The sequence below is a fragment of the Triturus cristatus genome, chromosome 10, assembly GCF_964204655.1.
Source record: "Triturus cristatus chromosome 10, aTriCri1.1, whole genome shotgun sequence".
Classification (NCBI taxonomy): domain Eukaryota; kingdom Metazoa; phylum Chordata; class Amphibia; order Caudata; family Salamandridae; genus Triturus; species Triturus cristatus.
The window spans coordinates 663,275,582-663,295,089 of record NC_140593.1 but is presented as its reverse complement, the minus strand read 5'-3'; the positions used below and the strand labels follow the sequence as shown (position 1 = coordinate 663,295,089).

The following is a 19,508-nucleotide window of genomic DNA, read 5'->3' as shown; positions in this document are numbered from 1 at the left end:
GCTTTCGGTGTGTGCTTGCTGGTGGAGTTGTTTGGAGTCTGTGGTGTCCTGATTTGCCTTTCAAAGTGTCTTTTGTCTGTCCCCTGTGTCTTTTGCGGTGTGTTTTTATGTCTTTAGTGATTTGTGAGTCTTGTGTGTGTCTGTAACATTAGTATTGTGGGGTGTTTGTCGATTGGGGTAGTTAGTTTTAAGGCTTTATATAGGGGTGGGTTATTTTATTGTACATATTAGGTCAATCTTAAATAAGTTTCCTTTGTCAAATTTATTAAGTTTCCTTTACGTCATCCTAAATCATGTCGGGAAGGTCTCGAAATTTGACCGATCGACAGTTTGGCGGGATGATATGGCTAATATTCCACTACCTGCCCCGGATGATCAGCATGGGGGGCAGGGTCAGTCAGGGGTATGACACAGCAGGGCGCAAGCGCCGGTGGACCACTGTGCAGCAACATCTGGGGCGTCTATTCCAGATCCAGCGGACAACCCACCAGATAAAGCACCGCTGGCAGGACGTCATCAGCAGGGAGGCTGACCTGCTCGATCATCTTGGCCTGGAAGTTGGTGGTCCAGTTGGTAAGTCAATGTTTCTTGTCACTCATATATTCTCTTCAGAGGTGCTAATCTATGCCATATCTCCCTCTGCACAAATCGTATGACCAATCAATTGGCGTTGCAATGGTCTGTATGGATGTACATATGAGCGCATGCAATACAAAAGACTGTTCTGTGGCCACAGACACATATGTTGGAAACCATGGGGCAGATGTATGAGGGACTTGTGCCCCTTTGATGCCGCCGTAGCGTCACTTTTGTGACGCAGCGGTGGTGTAAACCCTGCGCCAGTTTGCGCCATATTCACATCGTGACGCATCAATGGAGATGTGTCACGCTGTAAAGCTCTGCGCTACATTAAACCTGCGTCATGTTTAATGTAGCGCAGGGTGGGTGTAACGGCGGAAATAACCCTCGGAAAAGTCAAATCTATAATATGTGACTGACTCACTTTTCCGACAATGAGGCATCAAAACCCTGCACCTGCTTGAAGCAGGCGTAAGGCTTGACAGACCATGTTAGGGCTGGGCTGGTTGGAACAGTGCTGGAGTTGCGTTGCGCTTGCAACACAACTTAAGCACTGCGGCAACCTTACGCCATCGAATGCGTCACGCATCTGTTTATTCCTGCGCCATGATGCGCTGCATTGAAAATGCTGCGCATCATGGGTGGCGCAAGGGTAAACTTGTGTGACCCATCTCTCCTGGCGCATCCTTGCTGATTTGCAGGGATGCGCCAGGAAACATCAATCGGCCCAAATATATATGATGTTGACATTGAAATTTTCTCTATTCACACAGACACATGCACCAGTTAAATAAATTGATTTTTCATAGTCATGCTGTGAACAAGGGGGAGGATGATTTGGATACAAAGGGGCAGATTCATGACGTCTGGCGCATCTCTGCTAATCAGCAGAGATGCACCAGAGGAGTTGCCACGCATCTGCCCACTTGTGCGCCACCATTGATGCGCCGCATTCATGATGCGGCGCACCGTGGCACTCGGATGGGCAGATGCGTGACGCATCTGCCGTCGTATGGATGGTGCATTGCTGGAGTTGCTGTGCAACCACGACGCAGCTCCAGCAAGGCTCTGGGTGCCCCTATCCCTAAAATGCTGCGTCAATCCTTACGCCTGCTTCAAGCAGGCACAGGGATGTGACGCAGCATGGCTGGAAAAGTGACTGAGTGAAATCTTGTCTATTTCACTCAGCCACTTTTAGGAGGCGTTCCTGCGCCGGAACGGCCACACCTGCCCTGGAACGCCTACATGTGGCGCAGGGCTTTACAACGTGACGCATCTCCCAGATGCGTCACGTTCTAAATACCCCGCACCATGGCGCAGGATTTGCGCCGCTGCTGCGTCACAAAAGTGACGCAACGGTGGCGTCAATGAGGCGCAAGTCAAACATAAATCAGCCCCATGATGTGTAATCACGGTGCCAAGCCCTGTGCTGGTACACAAACTGCCACCATGTGCAGGTGCAGGCAGACTTGCTAACATGTACATGGCTGCCTGCGTCGTGGGGCAGTAGTGTCTGTTCATGAAGGGACACCTTCATGCACCCTGTAGGAAACCGGGGTCTCCAGTCCCTAAGGGCGGTAACGTGACACGAGCGGCTGGGCACCCAAAGGCCTGTGTGTAAAGCAACCATACAACACGCACCTCGCATGGAATGGGGAACACACACAATAAGGTACGCCACACTGTAAAGGTTCATGCAAATAATTCAAGTTTATCCAAGTAGTTCGAGATAAATGCAGTTCATGTGATATAAATGCAATTCATGAGATGTAAATGAAGTTCATGCGATATAAATGCAATTCATGAGATGTAAATGCAGTTCCTCAGATATCAATGCAAGCTTCACTTAGATTAGCAGTGGATTCACCCGCCCCATATTCACCAGCACCTCATGCACCAGTAGGTTTCTAAAGGCTCTAGGCCACCCTAGTGTATCTCACTTCTCAGGGTAGGGTTTGGGGACTGTAGCGCCACTCCTAGGGCGTGCAGCGACCCAGGGCAGAACTCGTGGGCACACCGCTACTTTGGTTATCTGTAGCACCTCAGTGGCGATTCCCGCGCTTTACGCGCTGAGCGGTGAATACCTCAGAACAGCGCCGATTTCCACAGAGTGCTACTCGTGATTAACTGGCAATGACTACTTCAGAACGGGGCATCTAGACCAGAGCGCTGCTCGTAGTTGCCAACAGGGAACACTTTGGAACGGAGCATTTAACACAGAGCGCTGCTCGTAATCAATAGCCATGCATTTGTCATAACTGAGCATTTGAAACAGAGCCCTATCATCATCATTTGCAAGGAATACTTCAGACTGGAGCATTTAAAACCAAGCGCCATTCGGAATCATTAGCAAGGAATACTTCAGAACGGAACATGAATAACAGAGTGCAACTCGTAAGCAATGACATACAGCACTTCAGAACGGAACATGAAGAGCATAGTGCTACTCGTAAGCAGTAACAGTGAATCTCTACACACGGAGCCAGTAGCAGGGAGCGCACCGGACTTGCGGAGCAAGTCTCTCGGGCTCCGGTGCAGTTTGTAGGGCACCACGCTTCAGTACAGTCACGGGGGGCACAAGGAAAGGATCCCTTGGCGGGGTCTCTCAGTCGTGGTGACCAGGGGGACTCCCACGGAGAGGAAACCCGGGCTCAGGGTGTGTTGCGGCTCCCAAACATCAGGGGGCGCACCGGCGTCAATCACAGCATCCGGGCTTACCTTGCTCTTGACGTTGGATGGCGTCCGCTCCATTGGCGATGTGGGCAATGGTCCTCGGCCTGGCCCACCTTCTTGCACAGCTGCGACGGCAGCAACGGGTCCCCGGGCTTCTCCACGGGCCTCGTGACACTGAAGGGCACTACTTCCGGCCTTCCGCCCGCTGCGGTGAGCGCGCTTGCTTCCACGCCACAGGGGGGGGGCTGAAATTAAGGAGGGGAGCTCCGCGCTCAGCGGAGCACGCTGCCGAGGGACCCAGGCCAGGTCAGGGAGCGCAGGGGTCACAGCGCTAGTACCTGGTCGATCCCCGGTGGTTCTTCAATCTGCTTTGCATAGGGTTTCGGGGGTCAGTCAGGACACGCAGTCTCAGCATTCAGTTACTGTTCTCAGGTGTTAGATGAAGTCTTGTTGGCGCAGATGGCTCTGGCGCCCTTAAGGGGGTTCTGTTACAGGGGGGTAGGGATGGAGTTAACGACTAGGTCCTTCCTAGTCAGGCTGGGCAGAGGTTCTTTTGGTCCTACTACTGCTGTGCAAGATCAGAGGGTTTCACAGGGTCCCTCACTCACTTAAGAGGCAGCACCTAAATCCTGTCACTCTCAGAGGCATAAGTCCCTGGCTAGGCCCAACCGCCTACACTCCTGCGTGGATTCTCCAGCTCTGCTGTACCCCACTGGCCAACTCACCACAAAAAGTACCCTTCCTCACTTAAGTAGCCCTAGGTCAGGTGACCTCTAGCCAAGGCGGCTAAAGTAAAACGCCACCTCCCTCCTAGAAGGTTCCAGCACATTCCAGGAGCCTCCCCATTCTACCCATGGGACAAAAGGCGGGCTGGTGTCGCAACATTGTTGTGGGGTCCCAGCCAGCTCCTGGCAGCTAGGGTGCTACTATGAAAGACCACTCTGCAGTAGCAGGGGTCTGTGGCAGCCATCTTGGGAGAAGGGATCACCTGCACCTTAACACTGATTGGCAATGAAAAGGCGCCCGGAGACCTACTCCAACACAAACATTATGGTGGACAACAATTAGACACGATCACAAATAGAAGGGGGGACCACCCTAGGGCTGACAGGTCCAACACACCCCAAGGTCACTAATGTCATGATTCTCTCCTCCAATGTGTGTAATCAAATGCAGCATGCATTGAGCAATGACAAATGAAATGATTAAATAGTCCCTTTTTCGAGACACAGTAGGCCAGCCTTAGGGTGGAGTGCCATCCAGATGGTTTCCCAGTTAATTGCCACTCTGTAAGTCTGGCCATGCATCAGTGGCTATGGGTGCTGTGTGTGAACATCCACAACTAACAACATGCAACATAGCAAGCCTTTTAAAAACGTAGTGCAAATTTTGCATATTCACAAGTGCATGGTAAAACACGCTTGCTGGATTTGCAGTTCATTGTCAATGTTAAGCATGAATCAGCACCACCAGGATGTAGAATATAGTGAAGTACTGTTGGAACAAGGAATATTTAAAATGTCAATGTTGTTTTCCATTGCTAGGAATTTCAAACAGTGTGGTGCAGACAAAGGTCTGGGGTTGCATCATTCCTGCACTATCTTGTATTTCAGTCCATACCCTGTGCATATGTCACCAAATACATGACTCTGGTTGCGTATGTAAGCATGCGGCATCAATAGATGAATCAAGCAGGCATCATCATCAGGATTAGCCTACTCACATGTGAGGGTCGCAATCCAGCTGCAGTTGCAGAGTCTGTTACATACATTTGAAAAGGAGAGGTGCACGGTGTGGTCTGCGCAGGATGTTTGTTGTCAGCTCATTGCATGTGGGTCGTAAGCATGCGCTAGTCCACTTAAGGTGCATAAGCTCACTATTACACACCCAGCTTCATTGTAAACGCTGAATGCTGGAGTGACGTGTGTGCCAGATTGGTAGGAGAGGTTGGTGACAGGGGTACATTTGTGATCATCAAAGGATGAGTATCATGGTAGATGCGCTGTCTGTGGTGCTCAATGTTGTCAAAGATGAGATGGAGGTGTAGCAGGTTTTGCATGAAGATATATGTTTACATTGACCTGTGTCTGAAAATGTCAATGATCCTGGAGGCACATGACATCTGTGTGGAAATATGAGCAGCGCTTGTTGTAGTGATCCTGTGAGGGGGACATGTCCGCATGCACAATGCTAGCTCTGCCAATGTAACTCGTGAAGTGCATTCTTAGTGTAGCATTTCTGGAGTTGATGAGGATTGATTGGGTGAGTCATTTGCCCTTGTAAAATCTTGATGTGTGTGTGGATTGTTGAGATGGTGTCCTTGCTTTGGATCCTTATCAAGGGGATTTATGGTGTCTTAGCGTCCCCGTCCTTCATCGTTGCAAAATGGTGTCTGCATGTGTCTCACTAATGATGTGGTCTGTATGCGATCCGTGTTGACTTCCTGTGCTGCTGTGTGTCTGTGTTGGAGACTGTAGCAAAATCATCTACACATTACGATAACCATCTGTGTGGTCCATTGAGAACCAAGCTTGTGTAGTGCAAGGTGTTGTTGGCATTTTGGTTTGTGGCTCATTATAGTTGTTAGTTGTCAAGAATCTGTAATTTCTGTTTGGGGTGCTAATTGTTTCATATGGATGCAGCTGTATGGTAGACAGGAGGTGTACGTCAGAACGGTCAGGCCATTGGGGTATGTGGTCTTGGTGTGGTGGATGTGTTGATGTTGCCACCGTCCTTGTGGCTGTGCCTTGTGGCCAGTTGCTACTGTGTGATGTCTACAAGCTTGTCAATGAATTTTGCTAACCTGTTGGCACGTCTGTAGTCAAGATGTGAGTTGAGCTATGTCACAAGTCTGTGGAACATGTATGCGAATGCATGTTGGGCAATGATGTATGTGATGTGGGTTGTGTACACACCTCAGGGGCATGTAGGTATTTGGACGAGGTTCCCACAGGGGTGTTGTCCTTGTTCTGACCTGGATCTGTGCACTTAGTCGTTTGATGTTGAGCGTGCTATGGCTTGTGCTTCACTTTGTGATGTAGATGTACCTATTGAGTGCAATGGCATGTGCACACACCAGACAGTTGTTGTAGACTAATCATTAAATGGGATGATTGATTGGTGAGTCATCTGCTAACTTGGGATGGAAAGGTAGCGTTTACCATGATTCCTGTGAGTAACGCTCCATCTGTTGCTAGTCTTTTTGCGGATGATACAGATCTCCATGGCTAGTCTTCAAAGGGTGGACACTTTGATGGCGATGCATGTCATGATCCAGAGTTGGTGTAGTTTTGTGTGTACGTAGTGTGCGTGTACTTGGTGGTGTACGCCAGGGTGCATTGTAGTCTGGATTACTGTCCATGGGTGTTGCTGGCTGTGTAATTTGCGTAGCGTGTAGATTTGCCACTGGTACAGTCCATACAAAGTGATCCAAGTTTGAGATGATGGATTGTGTAGAGGCATGTCCAATGATTGAGTTTGGGCTTGTTGCTGGGTAAAGATGGCTTTGGCTGATGGTCCGATACTGTGCATCTGCAGTGTGTACATGCATCAAACTACATGTTCGCTTGAATGTATCATGGATGTACACCTTGAATGCTGTATACGTCATGGTGGATGCACTTCAGGTGAATCAGCATCCCGAACGGAGTGTGAAGCAGGCAGCCAAATGTAACCCTAGTCATGTGTGAGCCACTATGCAACAGTCATCTGCAAGATCATATCAGTGTGCAATCAGTGAACATGATAGAGCTTAACATGCTGTGGGAATGTTGAGAGTCGAAGAAGCGTTGTCAGTGTCTGTGGCTAATAAATGCTTACACATGTGCGTGTGCATAAACACGTTTTTGAAACAGCAATCCGTACAGCAGTCAGCAACAGTGTCTGCATAAGGGCATGTGTGTTGAATCTGTAGATGCATGTGCGAAATCACAGGGATGGCACACATGTGTGAACATTGATGTGGAAGCAATTCAGTGTTTCCACTGTCCATGTGTGTTAGGAAAAATATGGCTGCACTCAATGTAAAAGGAGTGACACGTCCTGTTATTTCCATGCATGTGTCACGCTAAATAATGTTTTGGTCTAAATTGACATGTACATATGATGTGATTCTATACCAATTTGTACTTCTGTTACTCTTCTTGTAGGTGGCCCACGGCCATATACACAGGGGGAGGTCGACAGCTTTGAAGACCCAAATGCCACCAGTGAGTATCCATGTTCATATAATTTGTTGTGTATCAAGTGCGAGGATGGAAGCAAAACTGTGTATGAGTGCAACTATGGTACAATCACAACTTCCTGCTGCAGTCAGAACTTATCTTTTGCATCCTAATTCCAAACTACATGATGTAACATGTTGTGACCGTTGTACTACGTGTGGACATGTGTGGACAGATCAGAAGCCACAACACTGTCTGACACTCCTTGCCACTATCCACAAGGCAAAATGGAGTGGCCATTGCCACTGGGACTGGAGTAGCCAAAGCCAAGTTAATGAAACAGCATCTGAATGACATTTGAACCTTCACGTCCGTGAACAATTCGGAGAAGTTCAAGTATATTGTAGTGACAGTTTAATGTCATCCTTGCATTAATTAGCCAATGTATCATGCTATGGAAACATTGTCAGTGCAATTACCATCAACATCCCTAGCCCCAAAACATTTGTATATGGATGAGCCATAGGAATGGCAGTCAGACTTATTAATCAATCAATCAATCATTACTTTTGTAAATTGCTCTACTCACACGTGAGGGTCTCAATGCGCGGGGGGAGGTGTGCTGCTATTGATCGAACAGCCTGTTCTTGAGTGCCCTCATGAAGGCAAGGAGGACCAGGCTCAGCTGTAGGAGGGTGTTCCAGGTCTTTGCGGCATGTTGGCAGTACAAACTCCTGCCGCTGGTAGGTCTTTGGATGTGGGGGACAGTGGCAAGGGCAAGGTCACTGAAAGGGCACTGGCAATTCTGGTAGTAGACGGTGATTATCCTGTTGAGGTATGTTTGACCGGTGTGGGGGAGTGCTCTGTGTGCATGGGTGAGAAGCTTGCAGGCGATCCTCTTGTTGACGGTGAGCCAATACAGGGATCCCAGATGGGGTGTGATGTGGCTGTGGCAAGAGGAGTTGTGCACAAGGTGTGCAGAAGCGTTCTGTATGTGTTGCGGACGTTTACGGAGTTTGGCAGTGGCTCCCACATTGTCTGCATGTCAATGGTGCAGCCTGATGCAGACGAGGCCAAGGGTGAAGCTTCTACTGGTTGCAGTGGGGATCCACTTGTACATCTTGCTGAGCATGCGGAAGGTGTTGTAGCTGGCGGATGAGACGACGTTGACCTGCCTGGTCATGGTGAGTGTTGATTCGAGGTTGACCCCCAGGTTGCTTGCATGGTTGGTGTCTGCCGGTGCTGCTCTCAGTGTAGTTCTCCACCAGGAGTTGTCCCTGGCTGAGGGGGTGGATCCAAAGAAGAGGACCCCCGTCTTGGGTGAGTTTGGCTTCAGTCATTTGTTCGTCATCCACTCGTCAACGGCAGTCATTCCTTTGTGGATGTTGGTTTTGGTGTTGAGGTTGTCCTTGGTGAGGGAAAGGATCAGTTGTGTGTTGTCAGCGCAGGAGATGATGTGGAGGTGGTGCAGTTGTGCAACGTGTGCAAGCGTGCCCATGGAGATGATGAACAATGTTGTGCAGAGGGATGATCTTTGTGTTCTGCCGCTGATGATCTTTGAGGCTTGGGAGCAGAATGAGGGTAGGCGGAGGCTCTGGCTGCTGCCAGAGAGGAAGGAGGTGGTCCACTCCAGAGCCTTGCTTTGGATTCCTGCATGTTTGAGGCATGTGCGTAGGGTGCATTGACAGACATTGTTGAAGGCGGCTGAGAGCTCATGGCGGATGTGTGGCGCACTTTCATCATTGTACATCAGGGTCCAGATGCCATTGGTGTTGGCAATGAGGCCATTGTCAATACTGGGATTCCTGCAGATGTCGGAGTGTGACAGGTCCAGGATGGTGTACTCCTCGTGGTAGCCGGTCAGTTGTTTGTTTGCAATCTTGTGCATGCCCTTTAGCAGGAATGGGAGCAGGGAAATTGTCTGGAAGTTCTTGAGGCCTCTTGCATCCACCTTGGATTCCTGGAGTGAGGCGTTGATCTCGGCGTGCATCAAAATTTGCTGGGAAGCTCGCACTCTCTAAGGAGATGTTGATGGCCTTGAGGAGATGGGTTGCAATGGTGGGGCTAGCTTTGCTGCACATGTGGTGCGCAAATGTGTCAGACGGTGAGATGGAGTGGATGGTGTACCTCATTTTGATGTTGTCCTTCACATTGCTCCAGGTGTGCAGGGGGGTCAGTGTGGATGGTGGCCGGGGTGTCTGAGGTGTTGCTGCCTGTCAAGGTGTACGGGTTGTGGTAGCTGTTGTGGATGTCTGCAATATTGCAATGGAAGAGTGTGGCAAGGGTGTATCACAGGTCTTGCAGTTGTGGGATGTCATTGGTGTTGGAGCCAGGGTTGGAGGGTACCTTAATGATGTTGAATATCTCATTGTTATTGGGGGCGCTGTTGTCTATGCAGTCCTTGGTGGTGGCCCTTGTAGCAGTTCAGATGAGGTGATGGTGTCTGAGGATGCCGTTCTTGTGGCCCACATAGTGTCTGGTGTCTGTTTGGGGTGCAATGTTTTATGTACTTTCTGGCATGTGTGTATGGAGGGCCGTATGTCCACAGTGAACCAGGCAGCCTTCTTGCCAATGTGTCTGTTGGAGGGTTCTGTGATCGGGGTGACAGTGTTGTGGCAGTCATTGATCAATTGCCTGCATTTGCATGTTGCGCAGTCAGTGTAGTTTGGGTTGGCGTGTGGGCACTGGGCAAGGGTGTTGTCAAGCTGTTCATTGTTGTCTTTGATCTGGCTGCTGCATGTGATGTGTTGAATGTGTTGGGGTGTGGTGATTTGTCTTGAAGGTGTAGTGGATGCACCAATGGCCAGTCCAGTTTGGTGGTGTGGCTGAAAGGGACATGGGAGGTAGCCGAGGATCTTGGTCAAGCGTGCGTCTGGCGGAGTGGGTGTGCGTTTTGACGAGCTGACTGAGTCCGAGGTTGACTACCAGGGTGGAGGAGTTGTTGTGTTTGTGGTTCTTGAGGTGGAGGTTCAGGTGTACCAGGAGGATGTAGTCATGCGTGCAGAACCAATTGGCAATGGTGTCACAGAATTGAGGCCAGGGTCCAGGGGTTCTGTAGACGAGGGTTCCTCTGAGAATGGGGTTGTGGTATGTGTGGCTCTTCAAGTGCATGAGTTTGGCGGTGCTGAGGGTGTGGTCATTGATGTGTGAGGCCCAGAGGGTTTTGTGGTTGACCATGACAATGCCAAGCCCACCTCCTACTCCATTGTTGCGGTCCCTGCCAGTGTTCTTGTAGCCGTCCAGAATGGCTATGGCAACGTCGGGCATGGAGGAGGCCTTCAGACATGTCTCCCCCAGGAAGGCAACATCCGTGGAAGATGTATGGATTGTGTCCACGAGTTGGATGGGGTGTTTGCGTACTGTGTATAGCATATGGTGTATTTGAATGCGTTTCGCCTTGTGCTGGGTCAATGAAAAGGTCAATTTGTAATGTATGGAAAGTTCCTGTGGATATGCCTTGCAAGCTGCACATCAATATGTCTGTGAGTCATGTATTTGGCATTCAATCTGTCGGTCATCACATTTCTCATGTGGTTCCATTGTGCTCGTGGACCCACCCACCTTGGATAGGTATGCAATATTCCTACAACGGAGTATAGATGACACTATGTACCATATGCACAGAATAAGAGCAAAGCTATGTGTCAAGTATGCATGTCTTCCATAATGTAGTGAAAAGGCTTATTCAATCCAATCATTTTCCAGGATGATGTCAATATATGTGTACCAAAGCGGGTGTAGTGTCCATGCATTGACTTTTCCTACGTGTAACACAACAGATGGGAGCCCATGCGTGGTTAGTCCTCATGGAATTCCACACGGAATATTTCAAGCCTAGGGTGGCTTTTAGAAATTTGTAGTCCACAGCCATTTGTTTGTGGGACAGGAATCTGCCTCCTATTTGATTATTTTGCTGACAGCCTCATCTCATGTCTAGACGTATCACAGACCCACTTTCACAATTAATGTTGGTACAGGACTTACAATGTGTGTCCCACAGATGATTGGATGTGTATGGCACAATCAATGAGATGGCCGATGGCCAGGATGACCCAGCCCAGCATGGTTGCATTGGCAGTTAATGCATGGACTGCAGGTGAGCATTTCTGCAGTCCACACACTTCAACAGCTAGTCATGTGTCCTTCTGATGTGACCCTTGGAACTGTAGTACTTGATTGTCCCTTTTTTCCCATGGAACAGATAAGGGATGATGTTGACATTGCTGTGACGTGCTTTAGTGCACAGGGTAGGTGACACTACGAACGTATTTCAACACACAAGTGTGGCACATCCTGTCTGATAATGTTATATTCACATTCATGACAACATAAGACTTATGTCATGATGCTGTGACGCATCCTTGATCCTTTGTCATGATGACTGAGTTGCTGCAAGATATGGTAGATTTGTTACTGTGTTTTGGGGATTGGACAATACCCACAAAAACCATGGGCTACATGTAAGTGCTTGTAGCATGTATGCTCTGAACGCCAAGCTGACGTTAATTGCACCCTGCTAGTACTACATGGCATGCTGCATGCCATCCAATTTTAGTATTGTTATGAATTATGAGTCTCCTTGGTGTGTAGACAGCAAGCACATCTCTGTGTTCCAATATGCAATTGCCACTTCAGTGCATTCCTCTGTTGGAGTGTGAAATGAACGGGCTAGTGGTAAATATGCAAGGGAAGGAGTTCTTCTTCCATGACAAACTGTGACACTGTCAGAACCTAGCGTCCATTGCAGATTCATTTCCACATGACTCCATGCCTGATACAAGGCGAGCCAGATGTCATTTTTGTGGGGATATGATCACATGTCGTGATGCCTGTTGACTGGTTCTTAAATTCATATGGCTCATCATTAATTAGTTACTATGTCAAGTGTGCCAAGGATTACCATGCAACCATGACATTCAGTTGACTGCACAGTATGTGCCGAGCTAAATCAGTACTTATGTATTGGTGTGTGTGGGCAACAAATGGAAAAGATGATTTGCCCAAATGTGTTTTACATTACACCTGACAGCATGCATTTCCTATGATTTAATGTCCGGCATGTTCTGGTGAACTGACACATGTCCACCTTTTCATACAGATAACATGAATGCAGAGGATGAGCGGGCTTTCCGCATAAGGAAGGCCCGATATCTACACATCCTCTCCGTGGCAAAGGGCTTCCGCTGGACCTCCCACCAGTATGAGAAGCAGCGGGCTACCGACACGTGGACCACCGACCCCGCCTCAAGGGATGGTATGCAGCCACAACAGTATCCTCCCACTCCCGTGGCCCCATCGACCTCATCAGCCGCTGTTGTCCCCAGTGGAGCAGCCTCTGGATCGTCTGCTCCACAGGCCATACCGGACCAGGCAATGGACACCCTGATGTCCAGACTTGATTCCATGGACAGGAAAATTGAGAAGTTGGAGGAGAAATTGGACACGGTCCACCAGAGACTGGAATATTTGATTAGCCAAATCTAGGGGCTAATTGAAATATGGTTTACAGTTATTGTGTTTGTTAATATTATTATTTTGTAAGTATCATTTTGTTAGTGATTGTAGAATATGTAGGCATAGTTAGTTGAGATAGGTTTTTAGATGTAGATGTAGTTTTAAGGTTTTTATCATAGGGGTTTTTTAAATACTTTTAGGGGTGGGGGTAATGTTATGTGTGTTAATGTTTATGGGAAAAAAAAAAAAAAATTTGAAAAAAAATATATATTTGTTTTAGTATGGTGTTATAGTTAGTAAATGTGTAGTTTAAGTATGTGTATGTCTATTGTGCATTGATGTCTTAAGGGGGGGTGGGGGGATGATGTCTACTTGTCTGCGTGATCATAGTTTAGGTTAGGTTAATAGAGTTAAGTTCGTTAGTGTAAGATTAGTTAGTTTAGATAGGTTTTGCTTTTTAGATTAGTTGTTTAGATAAGTTAGTGTGTTCTGTAATGTAAATATTGATCACCATTCTTATTTTATAAACCTTTCTTAACATACATTGGACTATATTCTATGTCATTCCGCATTTCATATGTGGTATGTGTGAGTTGTTGGGCACATGGACTGTGACCACCGGTTCCTGTTTGAGTGCATCATATTAGTACATTCAGGTCGGTTTGTGCTACATGTCTGACTAGATGTACATGTTCATGGAACACCTGTGCTTTGCTTTTGTTGGTAGCCAATATTGGTCTGACACATACATACGTTTTGGATTCTAAGCATGAGTTTTCTGCCAACCTCTGCATGAACATTTAGCAATATTCTGTCTCTGCTGGGTACCATGTTGACATATGTATGTGAAATACAGCTTTTATCTGACACAGATGTACGGAATTTACTCACCACACATCTGATCCCTCTGTGTTGTAATAGCTACACCATGTTCATGTGCAAGTGGTCATTGTGTTACAAGTGGCTAGCTCATATGACTGTACAACACACTGTCTGTATACAGACGTATTTACGACTTATGGATGTTGTATGAAGTAACGTGGTTAAAATTTCTGGCCATTTAGTTGGGGCAGGACAACAATATTGTTAGACACAACGTCATCAATGGTGATGTGCTGTTTCGAAATCATAGTTTGCAGCCAGGAAGTGTGTTTTTGTGACACACTGGCAGAGCTTTTCTCAGCCCCATTTTGACAGAGATTCAACCATCCACTGTGTGGAGACTTGCTTAAGTTTTGTACTGTGTAGACGTCTCATGTTGCACACACCTTCCCCAGCAAAGGTCCCTCCCCGCACTTGTAGGAAACACAACAGGTGGCCGGTGACAGTAGGAGTCCCGGATGTAAGTGAAGAGGTGAATCTTGAAAACCTCACAACAGCCCAGAGTATACTCCATGATGTTAATGTGTGTAGTGAATAAGTTCAAGACTTGAGCTGCTATTGTGAATGAGTTGCACACTAAAGCTCACACCCTCCTTACCCATGCGACAACCACTAGCTGTTGACCTTTTGCTCTGATTTTGCAAGTGGTGGTGTATTGTGACAGCATGTGGGGCAAGATGCCAGGAGGGGATGATTTGAATATGTTATACGCAAATCTGAGAGCCTTGTACTCACTACTCTGGCTGACGCAAGCCAATGATGGCAAGAACTGGGGCTGACATTGGAGCTGGTTCTATGGGGATCTATTTGAGTCCTGGCAGCTGTGTTTGTGACCCTGGCCAGTCTCACAATCTCAGAATTGTTGGTCCCCAGCTACAGAAAGGTGCAGTAATAGGTTTTGTTGGAAAATAGATTCATGGACAATAACCTGAGTGATGTATGGCTTGACAACAATGACTACCAACAGCAGTCTGAACCCCCTTAATATACCAAGGCACATTCCTGCCACTTTGTTAGTCTAAGCCTGGAGGATGCCAGCCGAGTCTCCACTGACACACATGTCTTTCAGCACCTGCTTATGTGTGAGTGCACACACAAATTTAGAAGGCCACCAGCATTCACTCCACAGCTTATGATCTTTCATCACCAGCAACACCTCTGACTTGCTGGCATGGAGCTAGAGGCACTTTGCAGTCATCCACCCTGCAACATCTGCTGATTTAATCACGAAATTGGGTACATCCTGCACACAGTCATTGCAAAGTGTAACTTGCAAGTGCATATCATCGGCATGTGCCACTACTGTGAACTCTCACCACATGGACAGCGCAGGTGACAGTTGGAGGACTGCATCAAGATGTGTTGGGGTAAGAGCTGACCCCTGTGGCACACCCTCTTCATTAGTGTGAGGCATGGAGATGATAGGGGGATTCTTAACATGGAAGCTCCTCTCCAAAGGTGAACCAGTCCATTGCAATGGCCACTTTGTCTGCCTACTCGAACCTTAGCAGTGAGATCTGTTTGGAAACCCTGTCGAAAGCAGCACAAAGTTCACATGGGACCAGGGTCAAAATACGTACCTCATCCAATCCTGCAGTTTACACTCCATACTTTTGTAGATGAGCTGTATTTGTGAAAGTTGTGTACCATGTGGGTTACTGTTGGTGTTCACAACTCTAAACAGTGTAAGGAGACAGCATTCAAGCATTCCAAGGATTCCTATTCCTGCTAATGCATCCGCATGCTATGCCTCACTAGGTGTGGCAGTTAGTGGCACATTGATGACCATGCTTTGACAGAATCCAAGTTTTTGTGATGTTGAATTTTTGCTGCAGTGTACAGCATGCAGTCATTTCAGATGTAAGCCTTCAGGGATAAATTGTGTGTGTAGAGGTGTACATTCATGCCCAAAATATTCACCCACCATGACGCAGGCATGCTGCTAGGGTGCATACACCGGAACATGGCAGAGGGCTCAGCACCAGCACAGGGGAGAGCACAGGATTGCAGATGGTACTTTGACTATGTGTGGGGTTTCTGTGTTAGGGAGGGGACTGTGGTGATGCGGTGCAGCACATTGATGAGTGACATTGAATAATTGCTACATGTGACAGTATGTCTTTTCCCATCTAATTACTCATGCTTACAAACCTTGAGCTTGTACTTATGCACTATTCTACGTGTGTCTGGATTAGCAATCATACATTAAACACACTGGTAATGTTGAGTGGTACCAACCGGACACAAGGGCCCATTGTCCTTGACAATCAAGTGTGGAAACAACAGTAGTTGACATGTTTGAGGGTGTTGTGAACAAGATATCTTATTTTTGAAGTTGGTTTTATTTTCATACATTGTTATAGTCACAATGTTTCTTAATTCAGATTTTGTAATACAAAAACATGTTGTATGACACAGTTTTTATATTTATCTGGAGACTCTTGTGTGGCGGACATTGTTCTCATAGCAGTGAATGGTTGGTGGTTGTCATCCGACAACTGTGACGTACAGTAATTTATTGGGATGTCTTCCTCTGTACATGTGTTGCAAATTCATCCTCGGAGTCTTCAGTGTGTGTGTTGGTTTCTGGGTTTAGTGCTGGCCATGTTGTCCCACTGCTACCACCAGCTGTGGCAGTGGATGTGTGTGGGAACACATGTTCAGGTGACATAAATCTCACCGTTAGAGCATTCAGCATCAGTTGCTGATTTTTAATCACCGTCAGCAACTCTGCATGAAATGCTGTGAGTGTTGACATGTATTGTTCCTGACGTTGGTGCATCTCTCTCATTTGGTTATCAATACTTTGGAGGTGCTGGGCTACATCCCTGGTGGCACTTTGTGTTGTTATTTGCACATGCCTCTGGCTCATAATGTTCGAAATGTTTGCCAGCGATTGTGCAATCCCCGGTGTTTGGTTTGAGCTGCCTTGCTCAGGGCTGATGTTCACCAACTCTGGATTTAGGCTTTGTAGGATTGCTTGCAGTGTGCCACCCATGCTCAACACACCAACGTGTACCTCATTGAGGAGGTCACGCTGTAGAGAGACAGCAGTTTGTTGAAATTCACGCTGGGTGTCCTCCCACTCTGTGCTTATGTTTGTGGGTGCAGGATCTGGTGGGGCTGGGTTTTCCACTTGATCAGCAAGCCCACGGTTGTCAGGCTCTGGAGGTGGTGTAGGTGAGTGCAGAGTTTCAATGGGCTCCTCAAGTGTGCCATTGTCTATGGAGAGAGGGTTGTCTTCAATGTCGTCCAACTGATTGCTGTCATCCACCTGTTGTGATGTGGAAGCAGCATTATCTGTAAAAGTAAGATGCAAATCTGTTAGTGGTGTTTGCATGTTGTATTGTCTAGCTGTTTTGTGTGAGGCATCACATGTGTCTTTTCCAAGGTGATCTTTGTGGCACATTCTAGCGATCTCTGTCCTTAGGCACACATATTCTTCATACTCAGAGCCACTTGAATGGACTAAGCACCACTTATCATTACATTAGTCTGGCTGTTGATCGATATGCATTGATGCTGACCTGTGTACTTACACCACAATTGTAAACTTACTATTAGTGGTAGCTGACATTTCATGCCAACACTGCAAGTGTAAATTTGTATGTGATTCAAGTGTGTTGTCCTCCTTTCAAAACACAAACAAATGAGATGTGTCCCTGCACATTCCTGTTACATTACGGACCATGTGTGCCATCTACGACACACACTAGTTAGCATGAGTTGTGTTTGTGTCAGCCTATCACCCACTAAGGACACACTGTTCCTCCAGCTCTTACAATACAGTGTGACGTGGCAAGATTTGCTGTTGTCCTCAATAAAGACTGCCAGGAATACTGCAACGATATCATTACTAATCACACCATTGGCAAGCAATGAGTGTAGTTGTAAAAAGATTATAGGCAAATGCTAAATATATTCAGCGAGAATTAATCTTGCATCAACTGTGTGTAACTTGGCCTGTGAGTCAACCTACAATGTGGGATATTAAGCTAACATTGGTTATAATGCTACATGTATTAGCCTGTGCCCAGTACCTCACAGGGCATCAAATCTGCAAGGTTCCCCGGTGAGACGGTGGCCTGATATATGCTGTCCACTAGTTGAACTGTGCAGCTTGTACCATTCCGAAAGACACCTTCTGATGATAGTATGAAGAAAGCCTTTGTTGAAAGCTATCCTAGTGGTAGGTATGGAGAGAAGACTTAATGGGAATTTCAGAAGGACTGTGCAGCAGGATTTTTTAACCAGTGTATGATGTCTGGAATTTCCACATGGAAGGAATAACGCACCAGGGATATGTTTCTAATATATGTATTTAGGTTTACGCACACCCCTCTAGTCTATTTATGGGCCTAGAGTTGAAAATACTTAAGTTGCAGGATAACAATTACCAGCGAGATCAGTATTACACGTTTTGGCCCTAGGGGAGTTCCAATACATATACCAATACATTGATATTTCAATCACACCTGCACTAGACACAACCTGTATAATCTCTGGGAGCCCAAGGGACCACCCAACAGAGTGACATATGGGACACATGGGGACTGTATGCAGTGTGAGACCACAACCACAGGTTCACATAATCTTCAATGTGCAATGTCGTGTTTGTAAATTTGAAGATTAGGGGGTCTTCTGGTCAAGTCCGGAACAAAGCCTTTTTGAGTTCAGATATTCTGGGACTCGCACACACATGGCCACCAGGGTACTTGCGTTTGCCCACCCAGGGAATCAGGGTGCACAGGTGTCTTTTGGTGTTGGCTTGTTGCATCCATTTCAATGTGAGGCTGCTAAGTACTTCATCTGCCGTGAAGAGGAGACATGTCTTGCGAGATCCAAACCTGGTTCTATGATGTAAGGAACCAGAAAGCATAGTGGACAGAGTGTTGGTCACTTGCCCGTGACCTAGGACAAGATGGAACACTGACCACTTATGTGTTGTGCTTCATGTGAGTTGATGTGTGTCTTGACTCTTCATCCGCGATGTCCTTGAGGCATTGAAGAAGTCCATGTGCGCAATTCGAGATGTGCCCCGAAGTCTGTTGGTTGCTGCATTTTTTGTGGCGAGTGAGAACCCAACAAGCCTTGTCACCGGCAACTCAATGGAATTTAGAGGAGGGACTGCAGTGCAGACCTGCAAGATCTGAGGGACTCACCCAGCAAGGGTAAGTCAGGGCACATCTGGGGCAACCAGGAAAGGCCAAGTAGAAGAGGAATTGCCTTTGTGGCCACCTGCTAACCAACAGGCTAGTGTTTGCAAAGGTGCATGGAGCAGGCGCACTTTCAGCTGGCACACAGGTCCCTCGTGGAGTGGAGGCCAGCAACTTTTGTTGCAGGTGGTGCTCACGGCTGGGGCTAGTGGGAGCCCAAACCACATCTTCGAGGAGGATCAGGAAGTTGCTGTTGCTGCAAAAGATGACGGGGTCCAGGGGTCACTGCTTCACATCACCCACGGGCCTCAGCTTTGCTGTGGACTCAGGGTAGCCTTGGGGAAGTCTGGAATTCCACCTCTGGTGATGCACTGACTTTTGCATCTGGCAGGAGCTTCAGCAAAGCAGACAGTTATTTTGTTTTTGGGGTGGCAGACGAGCTGGGGAGTCACTCCTTGACCACAAGGGGTCTTTATTCTGAATTCTAGTTGTGATAGAAATTCCAAGGTACAGGAGATATATGGAACCTATTTTCATCAAGGGTAATCTCAAGTCCTAGTGACAGGATTCCTATACTTATAGTGGTTTTAGGGGATGGACT

General features: G+C 47.4%; 1 protein-coding gene across 1 annotated transcript; it reads left to right on the top strand.

The window, feature by feature from the left end:
- The first annotated feature begins 293 nt into the window (after positions 1-293).
- On the top strand, positions 294-12,899 carry LOC146789876 (uncharacterized). Its single transcript, XM_085631216.1, has 3 exons — positions 294-573; positions 7,401-7,460; positions 12,514-12,899. Exons 1-3 carry the CDS (start codon positions 294-296, stop codon positions 12,897-12,899), a joined length of 726 nt encoding a protein of 241 aa, XP_085487342.1.
- Positions 12,900-19,508: the final 6,609 nt, after the last annotated feature.